This window comes from Oncorhynchus keta, chromosome 8 (genome assembly GCF_023373465.1).
Source record: "Oncorhynchus keta strain PuntledgeMale-10-30-2019 chromosome 8, Oket_V2, whole genome shotgun sequence".
Classification (NCBI taxonomy): Eukaryota; Metazoa; Chordata; class Actinopteri; order Salmoniformes; family Salmonidae; genus Oncorhynchus; species Oncorhynchus keta.
In genome coordinates this window covers 2,352,977-2,380,447 of record NC_068428.1, presented here as the reverse complement: position 1 = coordinate 2,380,447, position 27,471 = coordinate 2,352,977, and the positions used below count along the sequence as shown (strand labels likewise).

Genomic DNA, 27,471 nt, shown 5'->3' with positions numbered 1-27,471 from the left:
TAATATTGCCTGCTAACATGATTTTTTTTAACTACAGTTGAAGTTGGAAGTTTACATACACTTAGGTTGGAGTCATTAAAACTAATTTTTCAACCCCTCCATACATTTCTTGTCGGTTAGGAAATCTACTTTGTGCATGACACAAGTCATTTTTCCAACAATTGTTAATTCACTGTATCACAATTCCAGTGGGTCAGAAGTTTACATACACTAAATTGACTGTTCCTTTAAACAGCTTGGAAAATTCCAGAAAATGATGTCATGGCTTTAGAAGCTCCTGATAGGCTAAATTACGTCATTTGAATCAATTGGATGTGTATCCGTGGATGAATTTCAAGGCCGACCTTCAAACTCAGTGCCTCTTTGCTTGACATCATGGGAAAATCAAAAGAAATCAGCCAAGGCCAGCCAAGAATTGTAGACCTCCACAAGTCTGCTTCATCCTTGTGAGCAATTTCCAAACGCCTGAAGGTACCACGTCCATCTGTACAAACAATAGTACGCAAGTATAAACACCATGGGACCATGCAGCCGTCATACTGCTCAGGAAGGAGATGCGTTCTGTCTCCTAGAGATGAACGTACTATGGTGCGAAAAGTGCAAATCAATCCCAGAACAACAGCAAAGGGCCTTGTGAAGATGCTGGAGGAAAAAGGTACAAAAGTATATATATATGAAGTGCACCCGTCCTATATCGACACAACCTGAAAGGCTGCTCAGCAAGGAAGAAGCCACGGCTCCAAAACCGCCATAAAAAGCCAGACTACGGTTTGCAACTACACATGGGTACAAAGTTTGTACTTTTTGGAGAACTGTCCTCTGGTCTGATGAAACAAAAATAGAACTGTTTGGCTATAATGACCATCAATATGTTTGGAGGAATAAGGGGGAGGCTTGCAAGCTGAAGAACACCATCCCAACCGTGAAGCACGGCGGTGGCAGCACCATGTTGTGGGGGTGCTTTGCTGCAGGAGGGACTGGTGCACTTCATAAAATAGATGGCATCATGAGAGGGGGAAATTATGTGGATATATTGAAGCAACATCTCAAGTTAAAGCTTGGTTGCGAATGGGTCTTCCAAATGGACAATGACCCCAAGCATACTTCCAAAGTTGTGGCAAAATGGCTTAAGGACAACCAAGTCAACTTATTGGAGTGGCCATCACAAAGCCCTGACCTCAATCCTATAGAACATTTGTGGGCAGAACTGAAAATGTGTGGGCAAGGAGGCCTACATACCTGAATCGGTTACACCAGCTCTGTCCAAAATTCATGGGCCAAAATTCACCCAACTTATTGTGGGAAGCTTGTGGAAGGCTACCCAAAACGTTTGACCCAAGTTAAACAATTTAAAGGCAATGCTACCAAATACTAATTGAGTGTATGTAAACTTCTGACCCACTGGGAATGTGATGAAAGAAATAACAGCTGAAATAAATAATTCTCTCTACTATTATTCTGACATTTCACGTTCTTATGGTTAGGTACATTGGTGCAACGATTGTGCTTTTATCGCGAATGTGATTTTGTTAAATCATCACCCGTTTGGTGAAGTAGGCTATGATTCGATGATAAATTAACAGGCAATCTAATTGATTATGTGCAATGCAGGAGCAGCTAGTTAAACTAGTAATATTGTCAACCATGTGTAGTTTGATTGTTTTTTGTAAGATAAGTTTAATGCTAGCTAGCAACTTACCTTGGCTCCTTGCTGCACTCGTGTAACAGGTGGTCAGCCTGCCGCGCAGTCTCCTCGTGGATTGCAGTGTAATCAGCGTCCAAAAACGCTGATTACCGATTGTTTTGAAAACTTGAAATCGGCCCTAATTAATCGGCCATGCGGATTAATCGGTCGGCCTCTGTTGTGTACCTTAGCAGCACTTTCCTACCTTCTTTTTTTCTACAAAAACACAACTATTCAATTAACATGCTTTCCAATGTACAGGCTAGGTTTGTAATGTTTTGTGTGCAAAGCCCTAAAGGTACTGTAATGTGTGCAGGAGAATGTTTTTGTACAGCAATTGAGGTTGTGTGTTTGGTGTTCTGTAGGGAGGCTGGACGGCCCTGATGTGGACTGCCTACAAGGGCCGCGTGGAGGTAACCAAGGTTCTCCTTGACAACGGAGCCAACCCCAACACTACTGGACAGGTGAGCAGTCATCATGACCCGTCTCAGACATTTTACATTTTAGTCATTTAGCAGATGATCTTCTCCAGAGCAACCTACTGTTAGTGGTCCCGTTTGGCTCAGTTGGTAGAACATGGCACTTGCAACGCCAGGGTTGTGGGTTTGATAAACACGGGGGACCTGTATGAAAATGTATGCACTCACTACTGTATAAGACGCTCTGGATAAGAGCGTCTGCAAAAAATGACTAAAATGTCAAATGCATTCATCTTAAGATAACCAGGTGAGACAATCACAATCGTAGTAACTACATTTTCCCGCAATAATGAATATAAAACATACCAAATAACACAACAGAAACCAAAGGCACCAGAGGTGGTGGGGCCCAGGAGGCACGCGTCCATCTTGTTATCCACAACTTCCAACGTATCAGACTCCATTACCCCCATGCTCCTGGAAACAACCACACCTCTGGACTGCATTCCCTCCTATGGGCGGCCTTTAATTCATGGCTATTCCCCAAGTATTATACACATATTTATGGGTGAAGAGGGATACACTATTCCCCATGTATTATACATAGGGTAATACATCCAAAAGTAGTGCACTGTGTAGGGTGCCATTTGGGACTCACTAAGTCTCTTTTTCGCGCTCTCTCTGCCATCAGCAATACAGTGTGTACCCCATCATCTGGGCAGCAGGCAGAGGTCATGCTGAGATTGTGCAGGTCCTGCTGGAAAATGGAGCCAAGGTCAACTGCTCTGACAAGGTGAGACAACAGATTGGGCAGCATGGCGGGGCAATGCCAACCTTTGAGTTAGTGGTGGCCCAGTTTGGCCAGAAATAGTGACCTGTGCCAGTATTGATAACTGTGTGTGTGTGTGTGTGTGTGTGTGTGTGTGTGTGTGTGTCTTTCCCTCTCTCAGTACGGCACTACCCCTCTGATATGGGCAGCCAGGAAGGGGCATTTTGACTGTGTGATGCACCTGCTGGAGAACGGAGCCGATGTCGACCAGGAGGGGGCGGTATGTCTGCAATCTACACCAGTGGTCACCAACCTTTTCTGAGTCAAGATCACTTTATGAGTCAAAATGCATGCCGATTTACTGCTCTGATTTTTTAAAATAAACATGACTAAAAAAACGTAAGCCTATGCAACATTAACCAATTAAAAACAGTACTGTAGCAATGAGGTTTGTGCAGTAAGCTATAGGCCCAATACATTATCGCTGCATATTGGCTTTGCTTGAATTTACCTGCCAATGCATTGAGGTTCAGGACATTTTTTAAAATTATATTTCAAAATTTGATGTAGGCTGTGTGATCACATTGGTAATAGATACATTGTTGTATTACTTGTGAGGCACAGCTGAGTGAGCACACATTTAAATAATTTGCTTTTCATTTTACTGGGCTGACAGTGCCTGCATCTGATGGTCAGTCTCAGCGGAGGGAGAGAGCAGCAGACTGAGGGTCTGTCTCTCAACTTCCCTCCGGTCTACACCTCTCACTGTTTTATCATCTACTTAAAGTCCTAGAGAACTGCTTTGTACATTAAGCGTAGTTACTCTGGATTGATTTACTATCATCGTTATCACACGGATCTCTCTACTCCTCATCTCTTTCCTGTCCTCCTCTGTCTCTCTTTTCTCCCTTTTGTTCTGCCCCCCCCCTCTCTCTTTCTACTGTCCCTCATTCCCTCCCTCCCTCTCTCCATCCCACCCCTTGTAGAACTCGATGACAGCTCTGATTGTGGCAGTGAAGGGAGGTTTCACTGAGGTGGTGAAGGAGCTTCTGAAGAGGAACCCTAACGTGAACATGACGGAAAAGGACGGAAACACAGCACTGATGATCGCTGCCAAGGAGGGCTACACTGAGATAGTACAGGACCTGCTGGACGCTGGCACCTACGTCAACATACCAGACAGGGTGAGCAAAGGAGCACACACAGACACATATTTTGTATTATAGGTGCTGTATTGAGATGTGGATGTAGTGTGTATGCTGTATGGTGACCTATTGTGTGTGTGTGTGTGTGTCGTACAGAGTGGAGACACGGTGCTTATCGGGGCAGTGAGAGGAGGCCATGTGGAGATAGTGAAGGCTCTGCTGCACAAATACGCTGATATCGACATCAGAGGACAGGTAAGGAGTCTGACACCTAGCTACTTCAGATAAGACGCATACCGTGCATCGAAAATTGCACCCTGTATCCTATATCAGAGGTTCTTCAACTTTTTCAGCCTGGAACCCAAATGAGAAATTCTGTGTTTTTCGGGGACCCAAGCTTATGAAAACATGCAACTATACGTACATATTGGTACATTATATTGCTCTTATGCCTAAAACAAATGCAATGTAGACAGAAACAAATAACAATAAAATACCCATATAAATAGCTATTCATGTTTATTTTTCCCATTTAAAAACTCTCTTATATATCTGTCTCGGTTGGAACTGTCGCTGTTAAAATACAAGAAAGCATTATCATTCTGAACCGGAATAAACTGATTGATCACATCACACAGATGTATAACAGAACACACACACACAGGCTGAGTTTCTGATAGTGCAACCCTAAGTAACAGTACAGATGAAAAATGGTCTGGCCTACTGTGTTCATCTTACTGTATAGGTACTGTTACTTAGGGTTGCACTATCAGTATCTAGCTAGCTTGCTTTTGCTAAAGTTGACGTTAGCTAGCTGGCTATTAGCTGTGTACAAGGGGATTGTTTGAAAGAGAAACTCACATCGATTACTGTCAAGAGATAATACTCCCTTATTTCTGCTTGTCATCCATCACCTGTTATAAAATGACAACAATGCTTTGCTAACTGACTTACTCTTCCACCGTCGAAGCACTGTTTCCTGAAGTATTCTGCCCTGTTCTGAAAGAACTCCCTGATTTAACTTCATGCCCTGGATGTTTGGTCAGGGTGTGTCATTTAATTTGTTCATTTTGAGAGACTCATTTATGAAGCACTTCCCCACACAAAACACATTGTGGGCGCTCTTGGTTATTTCTCAAAATGTGTGTGAAACCAAGAGAGAGAACTCATCGCTGTATTTGCGCTTCGTGACGATTGCACTCAGTCAGAACTTGTGGCTAGCTTGAGTCCATTCAATGGCGAGTGGGAATGACAAGTCAGTGGCTGACAGCGCATCATCTAGTGCTGAACGACAACGCTGCATTGTGTGGGTCGCAGACTGATCTTCAAGAAATCTGCCCAAAAAAGATCTGGCAAACCACGAAGCATACGCACTCTCCCTCCCACTCGCGCTGCTGCCAAACTGACCAGAGACACTGCTGCTAAGCAGAGAGTGCACTGAACAGATTGCGCAGTTGCACTTGGCCAAATCAATTCCAGTAATTAATCAAATAATTATACATTTACTCTGACACGTCGCGACCCAAACCCATACTTAAATAAAGGCTGCCCTATATAGTGGACTACTGTTGACCAGGGCCCATAGGGAATCTGGTCAACAGTAGTGCAATATTTAGGGGATGGTATGCCATTTGAGATGGAGACACACAGTACTACATTATAGAAGAAGGTACATACAATTCACCTCCACTGCCTTACAACAATACATTTTGACCTCTTGTAGGATAACAAGACAGCCTTGTACTGGGCCGTGGAGAAAGGCAACGCCACCATGGTGAGAGATATCCTTCAGTGCAACCCCGACACGGAGACCTGCACCAAGGTAAGAGGCAAACATATTTCACTATGTGACAACCCAGACACATACACAGCCACCTACTGTAGTCACTGTTCTCCAAACCATAATCATGTGTTTTTTTTTGTCTCAGGATTCAGAGAGCCCTCTGATCAAGGCCATTAAGATGAGGAATATTGACATAGTGGAGCTTCTGCTGGACAAAGGAGCCAAGGTGTCAGCTGTGGATAAGGTACAAGATATTTAGCCATTTAACCTTTATTAAACCTAGCTTCCGAACGACCTGTACAATAATCTATTGCCGTCCATATGTAATGTATAATAAACCATATACATGGCACACAGAATGTCAAAAAGACACAAGTTATGTAGATAGAAGTCTGATCCTACCTGTCTCCCGCTAGAGAGGCGACACCCCTCTCCACATCGCCATACGTGGGCGGAGCCGCAGGCTGGCGGAGCTCCTCCTCCGTAACCCGAAAGATGGCCGCCTGTTGTACCGGCCCAACAAGGCCGGCGAGACGCCCTACAACATCGACTGCAGCCACCAGAAGAGCATCCTCACCCAGATCTTTGGAGCCCGTGAGTATCCTTTCTCTCCAGAAGCTCGGTCAGTGACTTTCGGCGGTGGAAATCTAGTAGAACACCATAAAGGACGTTACCTGTGCGATGGAGTCGCTAAGACTGGGAGTCACATTTTAGCCACTGTTCTCTGACAATATGACCTAATATAAATATTGTAGACTTGTAACCAAATAAACGGTAAATAATGTAGATATTGTAGAGCTGTAAGTAACCTCATTCCCGTCTGTCTCTGTCCCCTCCAAGGCCACCTGTCCCCTACTGAGTCTGACGGAGACATGCTGGGTTATGACCTGTACAGCAGTGCCCTGGCAGACATCCTCAGTGAGCCCACCATGCAGCCACCCATCTGTGTGGGCTTGTACGCCCAGTGGGGCAGCGGCAAGTCCTTCCTGCTCAAGAAACTGGAAGGTAAGGAACTAAAACAGAATTAAGAGTATAATTAACATTTTTTACCCCCTTTTTCTCCCCAATTTCGTGGTATCCAATTGTTAGTAGTTACTGTCTTGTCTCATTGCTGCAACTCCCGTACGGACTCGGGAGAGGCGAAGGCCGAGAGCCATGCGTCCTTCGAAACAAAACCCTACCGCACTGCTTCTTAACACAGCGCGCATCCAGCCCCGAAGCCAGCCGCACCAATGTGTCGGAGGAAACACCGTGCACATAGCGACCTGGTCAGCGTGCACTGCGCCCGGCCCGCCACAGGAGTTGCTAGTGCACGATGAGACAAGGATATCCCTGCCGGCCAAACCCTCCCTAACCCGGACGACGCTGGGCCAATTGTGTGCCGCCCCATGGGCTTCCTGGTCACGGCCAGCTGCGACAGAGCCTGGGCTCGAACCCAGAGTCTCTGGTGGCACCCGGGAGGCCCCTTAAGAGTATTATTTATACCAGGGATTCTCAAAGTGGGGTCTGTGGCCAGATCTCAAAATATAAATATATGTCAATTTTTTTGGTGTGTCATTTTGGAGTTACTTTTATTGTAAACAAGAATGGAATATGTTTCTAAATACTTCTACGTTAATGTGGATGCTACCATGATTATGGAAAATCCTGAATGAATCATGAATATTGATGAGTGAGAAATATCATACCTCCAAAAAATGCTAATCTCCCCTGTAATTGTAATGGTGAGAGGTTAGCATGTCTTGGGGGATCATATTTGTGCTTTTGTAACTTTTCGTAATCATGGTAGCATCCACGTTAATATAGAAGTGTTTAGAAACATATTGTATTTTTATTTACAATAAAAGTGACTCCAAAATGACACAATACATTTATTTACCATTCATTTCTATTGGGCTCAAAATAATCTGAAAAACAACCAAAACAAACAGCAATACCATTCAACAAGTTTGTAGAGTCACCAACATGATGTAATCATTGCGTGCTCGGAATATTGGACCAAATACTAAACTTTTCACTAATTTGTCCCAATACTTTGGGTCCCCTAAAATAGGATGGACTATGTATAAAAAGTGCTGTAATTTATAATCGGTTCACATAAATAAATAAAAATTGAATTAAATCTGACAGTCTGCACTTTAACTTCCTAGTCTTTGTATCATAAAAAAAGTCATTTGTATCATTTTGATATACTTTTTGTATCATTTCCCAAAAATGTGTCACTGTCCCAATACTTTTGGAGCTCACTGTATCTCTTTCTATAAGGCAGTTTGCTTGCCATTGCTCCTCTCACTTCTATAGAGGAGTCTGAGCGTTTATGACACTGCTCAAAATAATGATATGTTAAAGGAGTAGTTCACTATTTTACAACTTGATGTTAGATGGTTCCTCACCCTGAAAGTAATTTATGGGCCAAGAGAAACTGGTATTCCAGGGTGAAAGGTTCTTTAAACAGCCACTACCACTTTAGCCATCACAAGCTAACAATCAATGCAAGTGATGGGGCATGTGAGCATTTAGAAAAAATATATATATATATATCACCTGAAATCAACTGCATATTTGGTTTGATGTTACCTAAATGTGATTTGGCCATAAAAAAAACAATAGATGCTCACATCACTTCCATTGATTGGTAGCTTGTGATGGCTAAAGTTAGCTGACGTTTGTAGTGGCTGTTGGATTAACTTTTCTCCTAGCCAATAGATTACTTTCAGGGTGAGGAACCATCTAACATTAAATTGTAAAATAGTGAACTACTCCTTTAACAATATGTTATACATGTTAATAATAAGATGGCTGTTAATATTAACAAATTATTTTATTAACTCATTCTCGCCTGATCTTACTCCTCATTCAACCCCTCCTTTTCTTCCCCTCTCCAGATGAGATGAAGACGTTTGCTGGCCAGCAGGTAGAGCCGTTGTTCCAGTTTTCCTGGATGGTGTTGTTCCTGTCCCTGCTGCTGTGTGGTTCTGTAGCTCTGGTCCTGGGCTTCACCGTCGACCCTAAGCTGGCCATTGCCATCTCCCTGAGCCTGCTGGCCCTGGTCTATGTCTTCTTCGGTGAGACCGTCACTTTGTCCTCTATTTTGTATGTAGTCCAGTAGTATTAAGTTATTTTCAAGTGCCACACTAGAGGGCAGTATTATACCAGTAACAATAATGTAGGTAACTCTGGTAACAATGCAGTTAGCGATATCAAGGATATTTGAAAAAGGATTCATACTTTTTACTGGACTTAATGCTTGAATAAACAGTATATTAACACACAGCCTATGCACTATACTGACTGGCTTTTCCAAACCCCTTTAATGACACAGGAACAGTTTTTTAAAACTCGGGCTGTCTTCATTGGCCTGTAGTGGTGGTGGCTGTGAATGATCCAGTTAGGAGATAACCGTTTCCCTCGCTCTGTAGTGGTGGTGTACTTCGGCAGTCGTCGTGAGGGGGAGAACTGGAACTGGGCATGGGTGATCAGTACCCGTCTGGCACGACACATTGGCTACCTGGAGCTACTGCTCAAACTGATGTTCGTCAACCCCCCTGACCTGCCCGAACAGACCACCCGCGCACTTCCCGTCAGGTATAACACACACATCCGCACCCACACACATACACACACACAAACACACACAGACCACCTGTGCTCTGCCCATCTGGTACACACACCCCTCCTCACCCACCCAAAATCACTATCAAATCCCTCTTAGCAAAGCCAGAAATCTAAACTTCAATCACATGCCGTATTTATCACATCAGTCCTGGATGTAATCACTTCATTATATGCCTTGATTTGTCAATTATTTCCATATTATTTATGCAGCGCTCATGGAGACTTTATGAATTACATATAAAGTCGTTCTAAGTTGTAGTTTGTGTGTGACCAATGATTTAATATGTCCACTCCTCTCCCTCTACTGTTGTATCCCTGCAGGTTCCTGTTCACAGACTACAACCGTCTGTCCAGTGTGGGAGGAGAGACCAGCCTGGCAGAGATGATAGCCACCCTGTCTGATGCCTGTGAGAGGGAGTTTGGTTTCATGGCCAGCCGCCTTTTCAGGGTCTTCAAGACGGAGGAATCACATGGTAAGGACCAGAGGAGGACAGACTAGTCAATTCAGTTTACTTTATTGAATCCCCTTGGGCAAATGTGTTCGACTGTTGTCACTACTTTGAGTCACTATCAGTCACTACATTCGTTAATACACAGTTTTCAGTAGGAACTAACAACAAAGGCTTGCAAACGTCCAACAGACAATACGAATGAATGTTCTTATTGAACAAGCTTAGTTAGTAGCCTACTTCCTGTTTCGAAATATTTGTATGCCCACTGAATACTTTATACCTACTGTTTTCTATGCTTTCATGATAAATTGATTATAGGCAGCAAAAATCCGCATTTCTGTTCTGATTGTCATTCAAAATGTATTATAGGGAAGAAGAAGTGGAAGAAGACATGCTGCGTTCCCTCCTTCGTCATCTTCGTCTTCATCCTGGGCTGCCTGACCACCGGCATGGCCCTCCTCGCCATCTTCAAGGTTTAACTTTATTAGTCTAGCTTATTGGCCTTTTGGCATTATTGCAGGTTCTGAAATCGATGTGATTAAAAAGTCTGAATTTCTTCACCAATGTTGAATGAATAAGACAATTTCAAAATGCATAAAGGTGGACGTTGCCAACCAGACAGTGAACGCCGTGCTGATCGCCATGGCCAGCGTGGTGGGCCTGGCGCTGGTGCTCAACTGCCGGACCTGGTGGCAGGTGGCCGACTCGGTGCTAAACTCTCAGAGGAAGAGGCTGCACAGTGCCGCCAACAAGATGCACAAGCTCAAGAGCGAGGGCTTCATGAAGGTAGGGTGCACTGCAAACAGCCACACATGCATCCACACGCAAAAACAAACATACACAGATACCTGCTACCTGTCTCAACATATCTTTATATCTCGCTGTACCTCTCGCTCCTCCATCCTCAGGTGTTGAAGAATGAGGTGGAGCTGATGGCGAGGATGGCTAAAACCATCGATGGCTTCACTCAGAACCAGACGCGTCTGGCTGTCATCATAGACGGCCTGGACTCCTGTGAACAGGACAAAGTACTGCAGATGCTGGATACGGTAAGACTCACACACACACACACATAGTCACAGGGTGATAGGGTATACCGTATCACTCTGAGCACTAACTTATTTGAACATCTCACCCTTGTGCAACCTTTTGAGTTTTTTCCAAAAACAATCTGTCCCAAGAGAGCAAACAACGCATCAGTCATAAATATTCCAGAAGCTGTCAGTAATACAATTGTCTTGAATCTGATCAATTTATTAGAGGAGCAAGGCCATCTGAACTCACTGCTTCTTGTTTACTAATGAAATCTTTGATCTGCGGAAATAATGGGTCTTCTATGTAAGATGTCTTTGTAACGGAATAACCAACATCACTCATATGTTTAGAGTAATTCATCTAGACATTTGATAGCGGTCACAAAATGTCATATTTCAATGTCTTTTGTTCATTGGGATAATGGAGTTATTAGCTGACTGAGCTGTAGCGGAAATGGTGAAATAGAATAGAATAGAAACAACTTACACTGCATGGCAAAAGTATGTGGACACCTCTTCAAATTAGTGGATTCATGTCCGGGCAGCTACACACAAGCCTAAGCACACCATGCGCAAAGCCAAGCGTCGTTTGGAGTGGTGTAAAGCTTGCCAACATTGGACTCTGGAGTGGAAACGTTTCACCATCTGGCAGTCCGACGTATGAATCTGGTTTTGGACAACGCTACCTGCCCTAATGCATAGTGCCTACTTTAAAGTTTGGTGGAGGAGGAATAAAGTTTTTTCATGGTTCGGGTAGGCCCCTTAGTTCCAGTGAAAGAAAGTCTTAACGCTACAGCATACAATTACTTTCTAGACGATTCTCTACTTCCAACTTTATGGCAGAAGTTTGGGTAAGGCCCTTTCATGTTTCAGCATGACAATCCCCCGTGCAGAAAACGAGATCCATGGCGAGATCGGTGTGGAAGAACATGACTGGCCTGCGTAGAGCCCTGACCTCAATCACTTTGAACACCTTTGGGATGAATTGGAACGCCGCCTGCGAGCCAGGCCTAATCGCCCAACATCAGTGCCCGACCTCACTAATGCTCTTGTGTCTGATTGGAAGCAAGTCCCTGCAGTAATGTTCCAACATCTAGTGAAAAGCCTTCCCAGAAGAGTGGAAGCTGTTGTAGCATTTAAGGGGGGACCAACTCCATATTAATGTCCATGATTTTGGAATGAGATGTTCGACAAGCAGGTGTCCATATACTTTTGGCAATGTAGTGTATATATTTGAGTGGTAGCCCCAACCAGGAGATTCAAACCACTTGACGGTGTAAGAACCGACGCCGGAAATGAGAAGCAGGTATGGGGAATCAAACATTTAATCGGGAACAGACAGAACAAGACAGGAACAGCATCAGCACATGGACATATGACAATCAATGCAGAAGCAGGGAACAGAGCGGGGAACCAGACAGATATAGGGAAGATAATGACAGAGGTGATTGAGTCCAGTAATCGCTGATGCTCGTGACTGGGGAAAGGCAGGTGTGCGTAATGATGGCAGGAGTGCACAATGCTGGGGAGGGAAGGGTGGGAGCAGACAGACGGGGTTGCTAGGTGTTGAACTGAGGTCCCTTCACAGACACACGCGCACACACATGCAGCGAGCACCCCACACGCACAGGGCTAGCCCGCCCATTTAGGCAGGATTAGGCAGCCACTTAGACGGCAGGTTGACGAGGGCGGCATCAAGACTGACCGAGATGCACCTCCGACAACTCATACTGCTTCACATAATTCTGCCCAAAACAATGAAAATGTCTCTCTCCCAGCGGCATATGGGCCATTTAGGTGAGTGCTGATGCCTCACCATGTTAATAAGCAGTGCCCACATTGCCAAAGTCAGGGCCGCAAAATATTTATCTTGCATGTGCCCAGTGTGCCTCTCTAGGGTGCTGTTGGAGAGACGCAGTGCTGTGGCAGTCCACCAACGCTCAAGTCATCTACATCAATGATGTATCTTATAGTAGAAAGAGTAGTAGCCTATGTGGTTTTTCTGTAGACTTGACAAATAGCCAAAAGGGCGTGCCCTATCAAATAAAAATGCACTTCGATTTGAATATGACTTTGCATGTTAACAAACACCATATCCTAAAAACAGAACAGGTGAAAATAAAATGGGCAATATGGAATGAAATTGGGCTACTCAGGAGTAGGGCTGTGGCGGTCATGAAATGTTGTCAGCCGGTTATCGTCAAGCAAAAGACTGCCAGTCTCACGGTAATTGACCATTAATTAACATAAACTCTTTTAGCATCTCCGGGCCTCCACACGTACAAGCCGCTGATGCGCTTTGAAGCATCTACATTTTAAAAAGTCAAATCAATGTAATATACAGTGGGGCAAAAAAGTATTTAGTCAGCCACCAATTGAGCAAGTTCTACCACTTAAAAAGATGAGAGAGGCCTGTACTTTTCATCATAGGTACACTTCAACTATGACAGACAAAATGATTTAAAAAATCCAGAAAATCACATTGTAGGATTTTTAATGAATTTATTTGCAAATTATGGTGAAAAATAAGTATTTGGTCACCTACAAACAAGCAACATTTCTGGCTCTCACAGACCTGCAACTTCTTCTTTAAGAGGCTCCTCTGTCCTCCACTCGTTACCTGTATTAATGGCACATGTTTGAACTTGTTATCAGTATAAAAGACACCTGTCCACAACCTCAAACAGTCACACTCCAAACTCTACTATGGCCAAGACCAAAGAGCTGTCAAAGGACACCAGAAACAAAATTGTAGACCTGCACCAGGCTGGGAAGACTGAATCTGCAATAGGTAAGCAGCTTGGTTTGAAGAAATAAACTGTGGGAGCAATTATTAGGAAATGGAAGATATACAAGACCACTGATAATCTCCCTCGAACTGGGGCTCCACGCAAGATCTCACCCCGTGGGGTCAAAATGATCACAAGAACGGTGAGCAAAAATCCCAGAACCACACCTAGTGAATGACCTGCAGAGAGCTGGGACCAAAGTAACAAAGCCTACCATCAGTAACACACTACGCCGCCAGGGACTCAAATCCTGCAGTGCCAGACGTGTCCCCCTGCTCAAGCCAGTACATGTCCAGGCCCGTCTGAATTTTGCTAGAGAGCATTTGGATAATCCAGAAGAAGAGGGGGAGAATGTCATATGGTCAGATGAAACCAAAATATAACCTTTTGGTTAAAAAAAACTCAACTCGTCGTGTTTGGAGGACAAAGAATGCTGAGTTGCATCCAAAGAACACCATACCTACTGTGAAGCATGCGAGTGGAAACATCATGCTTTGGGGCTGTTTTTCTGCAAAGGGACCAGGACGACTGATCCGTGTAAAGGAAAGAATGAATGGGGCCATGTATCGTGAGATTTTGAGTGACAACCTCCTTCCATCAGCAAGGGCATTGAAGATGAAACGTGGCTGGGTCTTTCAGCATGACAATGATCCCAAACACACCGCCCAGGCAATGAAGAAGTGGCTTCGTAAGAAGCATTTCAAGGTCCTGGAGTGGCCTAGCCAATCTCCAGATCTCAACCCCATAGAAAATATTTGGAGGGAGTTGAAAGTCCGTGTTGCCCAGCAACAGCCCCAAAACATCACTGCTCTAGAGCGAGATCTGCATGGAGGAATGGGCCAAAATACCAGCAACAGTGTGTGAAAACATTGTGAAGACTTGACCTCTGTCATTGCCAACAAAGGGTATATAACAAAGTATTAAGATAAATGTTTGTTATTGACCAAATACTTATTTTCCACCATAATTTGCAAATAAATTCATAAAAAATCCTACAATGTGATTTTCTGGATTTTTTTCTCATTTTGTCTGTCGTAGTTGAAGTGTATCTATGTGTATCTATGAAAATTACAGGCCTCATCTTTTTAAGTGGGAGAACTTGCACAATTGGTGGCTGACTAAATACTTTTTTGCCCCACTGTATACCATCACAATAAATACATGATTTATTTTTGTCAGGTCTAAAGAAACATGATATGAATGAAAATGTATTTCAGAAGAACTGAAGATGAGTTTGACTACTGTAGGCCTATGTTATCTGGCTATGCTCCATGCCATAGGCTGCGGGCTAGTTCATTTAGCTGACAATATATGCATATAAGTCCTGTGACATTATTTTCTTTTAGATGATTTTATAGTAAGAAGAATATAATTGAATAAAATAGAAAGGGTATTTTTCCCGTTACAGAACGACTGAAATGGCTGTGTTGAACGTATACGTGATAATTGAGAAACAGGTCCTATATGCAACATTTTTAGTCATGTGGGAACTTTAGTTGTGAATGATACAAACCTTAGAATACCTTAGAAATCGAAACATATATGGGCTGCATGATGCGACTATAGACTTGATGATTTGAGAAAGTAGCAAAAAAAAGCTTGTGCTCTGTCCCTTGTCTCCGGCTGCACAGCTGTTCTCATCAAGTGATCATATTTTCACCCATCAGACTATACTCAATTTAATCTCGTCTTTACTAATATGTCAAATTAGTTTTGATTTAGAATGGCCCGTTATCAAATGGGCAGGAACGGGGGCAGGGGGGAAAAGACATGTCATCTGTATGCACTCCAATAGCAAATGTTTTGTAGGCTACTTTGGTTTTTGTGTGCTTAATATGAGCAGCTGAGAAATAAATATAACAACACTTACTTCACTCCACGCATCAACCACTGTTTGAGGAGCATGCTCTCGCTGTGATATTCTGCCCACACTCTGTATGCCATGGGCTCTCCAACCTTGTTCCTGCAGCTACCCAGTACTTAATATGGGAAACCAAGTCAAGTCTGCGTGGGAACATCTACAGTAACATGTTTTTGCATTTAAATACATTTCACTAAACTGTTGACAGCCCGTCTGCGTGCTCGAGAAAGGAGTAAAGGAGAGAGAGAGGAGATGGAAACGCATGGTGGTGAGACATTCTGTGTAGCTATGAAACAACATCCACAACAACCATGTTTTACACTGTTTCAACCTGCTGTTGAACTTCTTTTTTTCTAATTGATCATCACAGTGAGGTGAGTTTTAAAAGTACTATAGGCCTACTGCTTTGATGATGTGTGTTTTTGATATGATTTTCATTTGCATTGATGTCAGAGTGGCTAGAGGGACAGTAAAGTCCTGAGTACTAGGCCATTAGGACCTGATCGTCGTTAGCGAGTTGGGTACTACCAAAGCATGTCCAGAGTGCATAAAAGGAGATTAATAATAATATAATAATATATGCCATTTAGCTGACGATTTTATCCAAAGCGACTTACAGGCATGTGTGCATACATTCTACGTATGGGTGGTCCCGGGAATCGAACCCACTACCCTGGCGTTACAAGCGCCATGCTCTACCAACTGAGCCACAGAAGGACCATAGATTACTGTGACTTAGCGGCTACATGGAATATTACTGCGGTCAATGCTCATGACTGCCGGTGTGGTGGTAATACAGTCACCTCAACAGCCCTACTCGGGAGTGCTGTCCGGGAGTTTCACTCCATTGGCTAAATTCTCATGAATGTAAGTAAGCCTATTAGTACCTATTTTTTTTTTACGAGCTGATCATAGCGAATAAGAAAATACTTCTGCATTTCTCGCTGTGTAAGCACATTGATTCTCATTGCAAATAAGCAAACAATTACAACTGATAAACTTGGGTAGCTCATATGCCCATCTTAAATAGCCAAAGTGTTTAGTCTTAATCACTGGTCAGGACTAATGTCTAGGCGAATAAAGCCAACGCAAATGCCTGTTTTACAAACGTTACGACATGGATGGGCATTCACAAAACTGCATTGCGAGCCAACGCTGTAGGCTACTCTATTCTGATTCTGCGGGGATAGGAGGGGGGCAGCGATTTCTATGTCTCGCCTAAGGAGGCAGAGCGGCCTGGGCAGGGCTTACACAGTCACACACACACACACACACACACACACACACACACACACACACACACACACACACACACACACACACACACACACACACACACACACACACACACACACACACACACACACACACACACACACACACACACACACACACACACACACACACACACACACACACACACACACACACACACACACACACACACACACACACACACACACACACACACACACACACACACACACACACACACACACACACACACACACACACACACACACACACACACACACACACACACACACACACACACACACACACACACACACACACACACACACACACACACACACACACACACACACACACACACACACACACACACACACACACACACACACACACACACACACACACACACACACACACACACACACACACACACACAGTCAAAGGGTGGTAGGGTATACTGTATAACCTCGAACACTAACATTGATATGTTCTTCCCCAACTCCTCACCTTGTGTGGGGCTTTTGTCTACAAATGGAATTATTTCAATCTGTCCCAATAATAGAAAGAACACACATACATTACTCACAAAGATTCCAGAAGCTCTCATGATTTTTCTTATTATTTACAGTAATGCAATTTTCTGTAATCTGATCAATTTATTTGAGGATCTAAACTTGCTGCTTCTTGTTTACAAATACAATCTTTGGTCAAAGTAAATATTGGATATTTTATGTAACATGTCTTTGTCGTCAGAAGCAACATCCCTCATTGATTAGAGCAATTTGTTGAGACATTGACAGCAGTCACAAAATATAATATTTCAATGTCTTGCACATTTGGATAATGGAGTTATGAGCTGGCTGCTGTGGAAAAGGTTTTAGAATAGAAAAATGAATATGCTACACACACACGGCTTTGTAATGCTATCCTTGTGGGGACCAAATTGATTCCCTTCCAAAATTATATTTTCCCTAACCCCTAACCCCTATTTTTCTTAAACCTAACCTTAACTCCTAACCCTAAAACTATACCTACCCCTAACTCCTAATCCTAATTGTAACCCTAAACCTAACCTTAGCTCCTAACCCTAAAACTATACCTAATGCTATATCTTATCCCTAATTGTAACCCTATCCCTAAACCTAAGCCTAAAATAGCATTTTTCCTCGTGGGGTTTGGCAAAATGTCCCCACTTTTCTGATTTATTTATTTTTTTCCTTGTTTTACAATCCTTGTGAGGATTTCTGGTACCCACAAGGATAATTAAACACACACACAACTTTCTTTCCCCACACACCTCACCATATATACCTTGTTTCTCCCTGCTTCACCAGGTGAGGGTGCTGTTTTCCAAAGGCCCCTTCATCTCCATCTTCGCCAGCGACCCCCACATCATCATCAAGGCCATCAACCAGAACCTGAACAGCGTGCTCAGGGACTCCAACATCAACGGCCATGACTACATGAGGAACATCGTCCACCTGCCCGTCTTCCTCAACAGCCGGGGGTTGAGTAGCGCCAGGAAGATGTGTGTGGCAGCGCCTGCTAACGGAGACACCAGCAACTCAGACGGTAATCTGTACCACTCAGACGGTAAAGATGGACTTGCACAGCCACACATGACTCGTGCACACGCGCTCATTCACATTCATCCAGACACTGAACACATACAGCCACCTCCAAAACCCAAATGACTCCCATTGCACACAACTGTAGCTCCCAAATCGGGACTATGACTGAATGTGTCAAATGATTGATCTGTTATTAGCTCTGATTTCTCATCTACATCTTTCCTGCCTGTAGCCTGGCATGAGGAGCTAGACAGGAAGCTATCCCAGCACAGCATCGGAGAAATGACAAAGTTTGGCAGCAGGACCACCCTAAACCGCAGGGTAAGAGAGAGAAGAGTGTGTGTGTGTGTGTGTGTCAAATCAAATCTCATTTAATTTGTCACGTACACAGTTTACAGCATGGACAAAAGGTACAGTGAAATGCTTGTCTGCTAGCTGCCTCAATATTGCAGTACAATTATCAATTATTACAATAGTAAAAGAGGTATGCATAGTAACAGCCTTCTATGTACACAATATGGTATACAGTATAGATAATGAATGTGCTATAAGTATGACTGTACAAATATAAAGTAGTGTCTTGGTCGTGCAGATGAATTAATAGTATATAATAGAACAGCTGTGTGTGTGTGTGTGTGTGTGTGTGTGTGTGTGTGTGTGTGTGTGTGTGTGTGTGTGTGTGTGTGTGTGTGTGTGTGTGTGTGTGTGTGTGTGTGTGTGTGTGTGTGTGTGTGTGTGTGTGTGTGTGTGTGTGTGTTTATGGGTGTTCATGGGTGTTTGTGTGTGTATAGGTTGAATGTTTGGAGAGTCTCTAAGGTGCAAATAGTCTCAAAGGTGCAGGTCTGTGCAGGGAGACAGCAAGGGTTAGTATTTTGGGGTCGACATTTAGTCGGGAGATATTCTAGATCGGGAGAACAAAAAGTTGTAAGGTTTGTACATTACCACAGTCACACCATTGTGTTGTTGATGATGAAGCAAACCCCTCCTCCTTTACTTTTCCTGGATAATTCGTTTCGACCCTGTCCGCGCAATGTTGGGAAAACTCAGCAGTCTGGATAGCTGGATTCAGCACGGAATCCGAGAGCCATGTTTCAGTCAGGCGTATTACGTTACTGTCTGTGTCCCGTTGATGGGAAATCCTTGCCCTGAGCTTGTCTACCTTATTGTCCAGAGACTGCGGTGGATGATTTGCCCTCCTTAGTCTGACTAGAACGGCCAGCTCTCCTTCCTCGCCTCCGTCGTTGTCTTTTTGGTAGGGCTACCAGAATGAATGGGACTGCTTCTGGAGAACAAAACAAAAAAAGAAAGTGTATGGTTCTGGAAAGTCAATATTTCTGGTGAGTAACCGCCGTTCTGATGTCCAGAAGTGCATGTCTGTCATAGAAATCACAGAAACGTCATGAGCAAATAAAGTAAAAAATGACGCAAGAGTAAACAACTTGGAGCTAGCATCAGGGTGACCGTTTCTGCTGGTGCACTTCTTGCCGTGCGTGTTTGTGTGTGTGTGTGGCCTGGTGGATTCCCGAAGAGGACTGGCATATGGGTCAACACAGCCACTAATAGTATCATCAAACGCCTTCAGATCGGGCATGTTTAAATCAATATAATAACCACACATCTATCTACACATGGAAATTCAGTCATATGCAGGTGCTTTGATTCTATTCCCTCTGTAGTGCACTTCTTTTTACCAGACATTTTGTTTTTTGGTCATAAGTAGTGCACTATAAAGGAGATAGGGTGCCATTTGGGATGCATCCAGGACCAATCTCATAGCTCTTTCCTCTGGTCTGAAAAAAAGCTCCCAAGGCAGGGATTGGGGACATTGCCCTTTGTAGGGTGCCATCTTTCAGATGGGGTGTTGAATGGGAGTCCTGAATCTCTGTGGTCAATAAAGATCCGATTGATGATCACCATCATACCAGGTCATTTAATGCTTAAAAACAAATGGATGAATAAGATATTAGGCTACAGAAGTGCCATGTCTTTACCGATCTCTACAGCTTCCGTCTTAAAACAAATCCTGTGAAATGATGTCAGCACACACACTTAAGGAGTTAGTGGCTAGCTAAAGTGGCCAGCTTGGCTAAATAACTAGCTACGTCGGTCGCGGCGCACATTACCAGAATGGCACATCGATGAACCACCAAAGGCACGCCCCATTTCTGTTAGAATCTTGAGAAAGGGGCCGAGTTGGACCTTTTTTCGTGCCCAAAGTCGACTTTTGAACAAAGTTAATATATGGTTTCTCTGTCTGTGTATAGGACACATACCGGCGCAGGCAGATGCAGAGGACGGTGACGCGGCAGATGTCCTTTGACCTGAGCAAGCTGCTGGTGACAGAGGACTGGTTCAGTGACATCAGTCCCCAGACCATGCGGAGGCTGCTCAACATAGTCTCTGTCACAGGTGGGGCACACACAGTCAGACACAAACACACACAGTCATGCAGGCAGACAGACACAGTAGCTACCCCCATGTTTGTCACTGGGTTTACTAGATAAACCACAATTGGCCATCTAGAAACTGATTAATGGACAGATGATTGTGAATAATATATTGTGGAGGAAATACTGTTTGTTTTCTCCAGGATGACTGGCACAATGCTGTTCTGTTTGTCTACAGGTCGTCTGCTAAGGGCCAATCAGATCACGTTCAACTGGGACCGCCTGGCGTCGTGGATCAACCTTACTGAGACGTGGCCCTACAGGACCTCCTGGCTCATCCTATTCCTGGAGGAGACCGACGGCATTCCCGACCAGGCCGCCCTAAAGACCATCTATGAGAGGTAATGTAGTCCTTTTAAAACTACACCCAAGACCATCTAGGAAAGGTAGTGTACTGTAGTCCCCCTATACCCCCTAACACTAGGTCACCCTCAAGACCATCTACCAGAGGTACTGTGGTCCCCAACCCCCTCTCCAAATCCCCCCAAAACTAAGATCTTCTTGAAACACATGTCTTAAGTTGCAGGAGTGAGGGTTTTGTTTTAAATGAGAAAGATCTGTTTTGAAAATGTGCAATAAGGTTTTGTTTATTTGGTTGAATCATCATTAGAATTGCGTCCAATTGGTTGGCTTATTGTAGTTTCATTTAAATTACCCATCAGTCAAAAGCGTAGTCACTGCACATTTCTCCAAAAAGTATGATCTTTGTCCCCATGTGCATTTGCAAACCGTAGTCTGGCTTTTTTATGGGAGTTTTGGAGCAGAAGCTTCTTCCTTGCTGAGCGGCCTTTCAGGTTATGTCGATATAGGACTTGTTTTACTGTGGATATAGATACTTTTGTACCTGTTTCCTCCAGCATCTTCACAAGGTCCTTTGCTGTTGTTCTGGGATTGATTTGCGCACCAAAGTACACTTTTCGCACCAAAGTACATTAATCTCTAGGAGACAGAGAGGAGTGGTAGGATGGGTGCTTGGTCCCATGGTGTTTATACTTGCGTACTATTGTTTGTACATATGAATGTGGTACCTTCAGGCGTTTGGAAATTGCTCCCAAGGATGAACCAGACTTGTGGAGGTCTACAATTTTTTTTCTGAGGTCTTGGCTGATTTATTTTGATTTTCCCATGATGTCAAGCAAAGAGGCACTGAGTTTGAAGTACATCCACAGGTACACCTCCAATTGACTCAAATGATGTCAATTAGCCTAACATAAGCTTCTAAAGCCATGACTTCATTTTCTGGAATTTTCCAAGCTGTTTAAAGGCACAGTCAACCTAGTGTATGTAAACTTCTGACCCACTGGAATTGTGATACACTGAGTTATAAGCGAAATAATCTGTCTGTAAATAATTGTTGAAAAAATTACTTGTGTCATGCACAAGGTAGATGTCCTAGCCGACTTGCCAAAACTATAGTTTGTTAACAAGAAATTTGTGGAGTGGTTGAAAAACATGTTTTAATGACTCCAACCTAAGTGTATGTATTCTTCCGACTTCAACTGTATATTCCATTAAAAAAATGTTCCCCTGAATGATTCAAACTTCCTTCATTGTCACTTGAAATATTATTTTATGTGCCTTATCCATGAAGCTCACAGAATTCTTATTTTTTCTTATTTTTAAAATGATATTATTTTCCTTATTGCAATTTCATTTCCTGTAACCTCCTTCCCGTACCTACATGTTTTGGATAAAGATATATTTTATGTTGTATCTAAGTCTTTTGTGGGTAAAGCTACATAAAAGTATGCCAAACAAAAGAAGCAGCCTTTCAGTTTAGAATAGCTATAGCTCTTTCCTCATCTGTAATGGCTTTTTCAATGTTTATCTCTGGTGTTTTTAGGATCTCCAAAAACATTCCCACCACTAAAGATATGGAGCCCCTGTTGGAGATTGACGGGGATGTGCGTAGCTTCGAGGTGTTCCTCTCCTCCCGTACCCCGGTCCTCAACTCGCGCGACATGAAAACTTTCCTGCCCTGCACCGTCAACCTCGACCCCAAACTACGAGAGATCATCGCAGGTGAGTGAGAGTCATAGAGGTACTATAGTTTGTTGCAGGTTTGTTTTCAGTGCATTTGAGATGTAAGCCTGTTCATACGTAAATAAAACTACTTATCAAATGTACTTATTAGTCGATTTACAACATCTGAGTTTTGTAAAAACTTTTTCTGTCAGCGTGCGTCCCTCTTTCCCTCTCGTTCTCTGACGTGCATATCGCAGGTGAAGGGGAGCCTAGCTAACTGTGTCTGTGTGCCAAATCATTTGAGTTCCACACAATTGTTTGTAGACATGACGTAGGCAACCTGAATACAGCAGTTGACTTTTGGATGATTTCTGAAAGAGACTGGAAGAGTTAAATTACTTTTTGTTTTATTACTTTGAATTTCACATTTCTCTTTGCCTGTATCTCTCCCTCTTCCCCCCCACCCCCCAGATGTGCGTGCTGCCAGGGAGCAGATGAGCATCGGAGCAGTGACCTATCCCAGTCTGCCATTGCAGGAGGCCGCTCCCCGCCCTACCTCCGTCTATAGCCAGCAGTCAGGCATGTCCGCCTACTCCCCCTCCTTCAACGGGCCCTTCAACCCGCCCGGGGTGGTGTCCCCACCGCCACACAGCAGCTACTACAGTGGCATAGCTGGCCCCCAGCACCCCTTCTACAACAGGGTGAGTGTATAGGGAAGAACACCACCATGTCATCAACATCATGGTCCTTTCATTTCCAGGACTCTGAGAAGGGCCTGGTTCCAAACGGAATGACCGAAGCTTCAGTTGTAGACTCTGACTCTAGGCCTATATCGTGTCCAGTGTTTCCCCTGCTGCTAAATCGTCGCCGAGTTTCTTGTGGAAGAATGGTGTCGCATCCCCCCGATATAGTTCCAGACACTTGTAGAATCTATGCCAAGGTGCATTGAAGCTATTCTCGCTCGTGTGGGTCCAACGCCCTATTAAGACACTATATGTTGGTGTTTCCTTTATTTTGGCAGTTACGTGTATGCGTACGCTAAAATGCAGTAACGTTACGCTAGCTATAGCATTTTTGGGGTTAATATAGATTTGGCTGGTGATGACATTGACATCAAGAGATACTATTGAACTGTCCTTGATTTCCAGATGCGTTTCAAAGAATAAGAATTAATTCAATGTTCATGCATGTTGGAGTAGAATGTCCTGTAGCCCTTTACACTCATACCCAGATTTGGGCACTGATAAGTAGGGCCCTATAAAATCAATTGTATTATTTGCTTGATGCTGTTTAGTTTTTCCAAAATAGTTTTTTTATCCGTTTAGTTTTTCCTGGTTTCCGTTTTCCCCTGTTATATTCCGTTTTTCGCTCTTTTTATGGATAAATAACAAAATTGGGTGTTCTAAGTCCACAAAAAATGCTTAAACCACATCAGAAGGCCACTTTTTTGAGGTCTGGGAAAAATGATAGAATTTTGGGTGTATCTACCCTTTAATTCTAATGCCACCTAGCAAGAGGCTGTTTATCTATGTTTTTGTAGCGCACATGTGTTGGTAGCATTTGCAAATCAAATACCCACTGGATTGATTCAAATAATCATATCATTCTGCCAGGTAAGCACAGGCTACTTTGTAGTTAACATTTAAATTGAGAAGGTTTTAGGGAAAGCCTTTCCATCTACCAGAAGACTTGTGGTAGATGTGCGCAACACAGATGGGGAATTCTTGTTGCTTTATCAGAAAGTTGCAGGAAATACAAATCACTGATGCATTCTGTTCATGTCTTATGATAAACTCTGGAAAATTAATTAATTATAAATTAATTTAGTTTATATCCTACTAAGTTCAAAACCATTTTTAATATTGTTGAATTAAGTTTTAATGTCTGGATTCATGATTCTGTCCGCGTTTTCCGCATCACAGAATTTACAGGGCCTTAGATAAGTGCCTTAATTGGAATGCAGCTGCACAGTAACATGCGATATTTGACTGACAGACGTTCTGAACTTGAGCCCCGCATACGACAAGAAGTTGCCCCCATCCCTCTCGCTAATTGGGCAACTTGCTAATTATTTTGTTGTCTGAGTGAGGGAAATGGTGTAAATTAAGAGGACACGTGATGGCCTCTGCAACAAAGCAAAGTACTTTGAACCTCAACCCATGACTTTGCCTCCATTTCCCACCACCCTTCTTCCAATCATTTTTATGTTATCGTCCCCCTTCTCACTTTGTGGGACACTTTTGGTATATCATTTACAGAGCTGTCATGTTATTTATAGTTTTGTAATGTTTCAGTTATCTGTAATGTAACATACACACGGTGCCTTCAGGAAGTATTCATACCCCTTGACTTATTCCACATTTTGTTGTGTTACAGCCTGAATTCAAAATGGATGAAGTATATGTATTTTCTCTCACCCATCTACACACAGTACCCCAATAATGACAAAGTGAAAACATGTTTTTAGAAATTTTGCAAATGTATTGAAAATTAAATACAGAAATATCCCTGAGTAATACATGTTAGAATCACCATTGGCAGCGATAACAGCTGTACGTCTTTTTAGGTAAGTCTTGTGGCGCAGTGGTCTAAGACATTGCATCGCTGTCCTAGCTGTGCCACTAGAGATTCTGGGTTCGAGTACAGGCTCTGTCGCGAGGACGCATGGCTCTCGACCTTCGCCTCTCCCTAGTCTGTACAGGAGTCGCAGCGATGAGACGAGTGTAACTACCAATTGGATACCACAAAATTGGAGAAAAGGGAGTAAAAGTAACAAAAGGGCTTTTCACACCTGGATTTTACAATATTTGGACATTATTCTTTTAAAAAATATATTCAAGCTCTGTCAAGTTGTTGAGCATTTAAGTCTTGCCATAGATTTTCAAGACGATTTTAAGTCCAAATTGTAACTAGGCCGAACATTCGATTTTGTCCTTGTAAGCAACTTCAGTTTATATTTGGTCTTGTGTTTTAGGTTATCAAATCAAATTTTATTTGTCACATGCAGATGTTAATGCGAGTGTAGCGAAATGCTTGTGCTTCTAGTTCCGACAATGCAGTAATAACCAACAAGTAATCTAACTAACAATTCCAAAACTACTGTCTTATACACAGTGTAAGGGGATAAAGAATATGTACATAAAGATATATGAATGAGTGATGATGGTACAGAGCAGCATAGGCAAGATACAGTAGATGGTATCGAGTACAGTATATACATATGAGATGAGTATGTAAACAAAGTGGCATAGTTAAAGTGGCTAGTGATACATGTATTACATAAGGATGCAGTAGATGATATAGAGTACAGTATATACGTATACATATGAGATGAATAATGTAGAGTATGTAAACATTATATTAGGTAGCATTGTTTAAAGTGGCTAGTGATATATTTTACATCATTTCCCATCAATTCCCATTATTAAAGTGGCTGGAGTTGAGTCAGTGTGTTGGCAGCAGCCACTCAATGCTAGTGGTGGCTGTTAAACAGTGTGATGGCCTTGAGATAGAAGCTGTTTTTCAGTCTCTCGGTCCCAGCTTTGATGCACCTGTACTGACCTCGCCTTCTGGATGATAGTGGGGTGAACAGGCAGTGGCTCGGGTGGTTGTTGTCCTTGATGATCTTTATGGCCTTCCTGTAACATCGGGTGGTGTAGATGTCCTGGAGGGCAGGTAGTTTGCCCCCGGTGATGCGTTGTGCAGACCTCACTACCCTCTGGAGAGCCTTACGGTTGTGGGCGGAGCAGTTGCTGTACCAGGCGGTGATACAGCCCCCCAGGATGCTCTCGATTGTGCATCTGTAGAAGTTTGTGAGTGCTTTTGGTGACAAGCCAAATTTCTTCAGCCTCCTGAGGTTGAAGAGGCGCTGCTGAGCCTTCTTCACGATGCTGTCTGTGTGAGTGGACCAATTCAGTTTGTCTGTGATGTGTATGCCAAGGAACTTAAAACTTACTACCCTCTCGACTACTGTTCCATCGATGTGGAATGGGGGGGTGTTCCCTCTGCTGTTTCCTGAAGTCCACAATCATCTCCTTAGTTTTGTTGACGTTGAGTGTGAGGTTATTTTCCTGACACCACACTCCGAGGTCCCTCACCTCCTCCCTGTAGGCCGTCTCGTCGTTGTTGGTAATCAAGCCTACCAATGTTGTGCCCTCTGCAAACTTGATGATTGAGTTGGAGGCGTGCGTGGCCACGCAGTCGTGGGTGAACAGGGAGTACAGGAGAGGGCTCAGAACGCACCCTTGTGGGGCCCCAGTGTTGAGGATCAGCGGGGTGGAGATGTTGTTGCCTACCCTCACCACCTGGAGGCGGCCCGTCAGGAAGTCCAGTACCCAGTTGCACAGGGCAGGGTCGAGACCCAGGGTCTCGAGCTTGATGACGAGCTTGGAGGGTACTATGGTGTTGAATGCCGAGCTGTATTCGATGAACAGCATTCTCACATAGGTATTCCTCTTGTCCAGATGGGTTAGGGCAGTGTGCAGTGTGGTTGAGATTGCATCGTCTGTGGACCTATTTGGGCGGTAAGCATATTGGAGTGGGTCTAGGGTGTCAGGTAGGGTGGAGGTGATATGGTCCTTGACTCGTCTCTCAAAGCACTTCATGATGACGGAAGTGAGTGCTACGGGGCGGTAGTCATTTAGCTCAGTTACCTTAGCTTTCTTTGGAACAGGAACAATGGTG

At 43.5% G+C, this 27,471-nt stretch overlaps 1 protein-coding gene across 5 annotated transcripts in view; it reads left to right on the top strand.

Annotated features, from left to right (window-relative positions):
- kidins220b (kinase D-interacting substrate 220b) overlaps window positions 1–27,471 on the top strand; it is a 44,234-nt gene that overhangs the window by 6,410 nt on the left and 10,353 nt on the right. For 3 of the 5 annotated variants that reach the window (XM_035774392.2, XM_035774395.1, XM_035774394.1), the window contains exons 5-25: window positions 2,050–2,148; window positions 2,795–2,896; window positions 3,054–3,152; window positions 3,859–4,056; window positions 4,174–4,272; window positions 5,741–5,839; window positions 5,946–6,044; window positions 6,217–6,394; window positions 6,641–6,805; window positions 8,686–8,865; window positions 9,220–9,385; window positions 9,737–9,888; window positions 10,237–10,340; window positions 10,468–10,653; window positions 10,776–10,916; window positions 18,140–18,398; window positions 18,609–18,697; window positions 20,641–20,785; window positions 21,002–21,164; window positions 22,667–22,845; window positions 23,260–23,489. In XM_035774392.2, coding sequence (XP_035630285.1) covers window positions 2,050–2,148; window positions 2,795–2,896; window positions 3,054–3,152; window positions 3,859–4,056; window positions 4,174–4,272; window positions 5,741–5,839; window positions 5,946–6,044; window positions 6,217–6,394; window positions 6,641–6,805; window positions 8,686–8,865; window positions 9,220–9,385; window positions 9,737–9,888; window positions 10,237–10,340; window positions 10,468–10,653; window positions 10,776–10,916; window positions 18,140–18,398; window positions 18,609–18,697; window positions 20,641–20,785; window positions 21,002–21,164; window positions 22,667–22,845; window positions 23,260–23,489 — 3,132 coding nt within the window. The remainder of the gene's footprint in view (window positions 1–2,049; window positions 2,149–2,794; window positions 2,897–3,053; window positions 3,153–3,858; window positions 4,057–4,173; window positions 4,273–5,740; window positions 5,840–5,945; window positions 6,045–6,216; window positions 6,395–6,640; window positions 6,806–8,685; window positions 8,866–9,219; window positions 9,386–9,736; window positions 9,889–10,236; window positions 10,341–10,467; window positions 10,654–10,775; window positions 10,917–18,139; window positions 18,399–18,608; window positions 18,698–20,640; window positions 20,786–21,001; window positions 21,165–22,666; window positions 22,846–23,259; window positions 23,490–27,471) is intronic. The other 2 variants (XM_035774396.2, XM_035774393.1) reach the window with 1 other exon arrangement.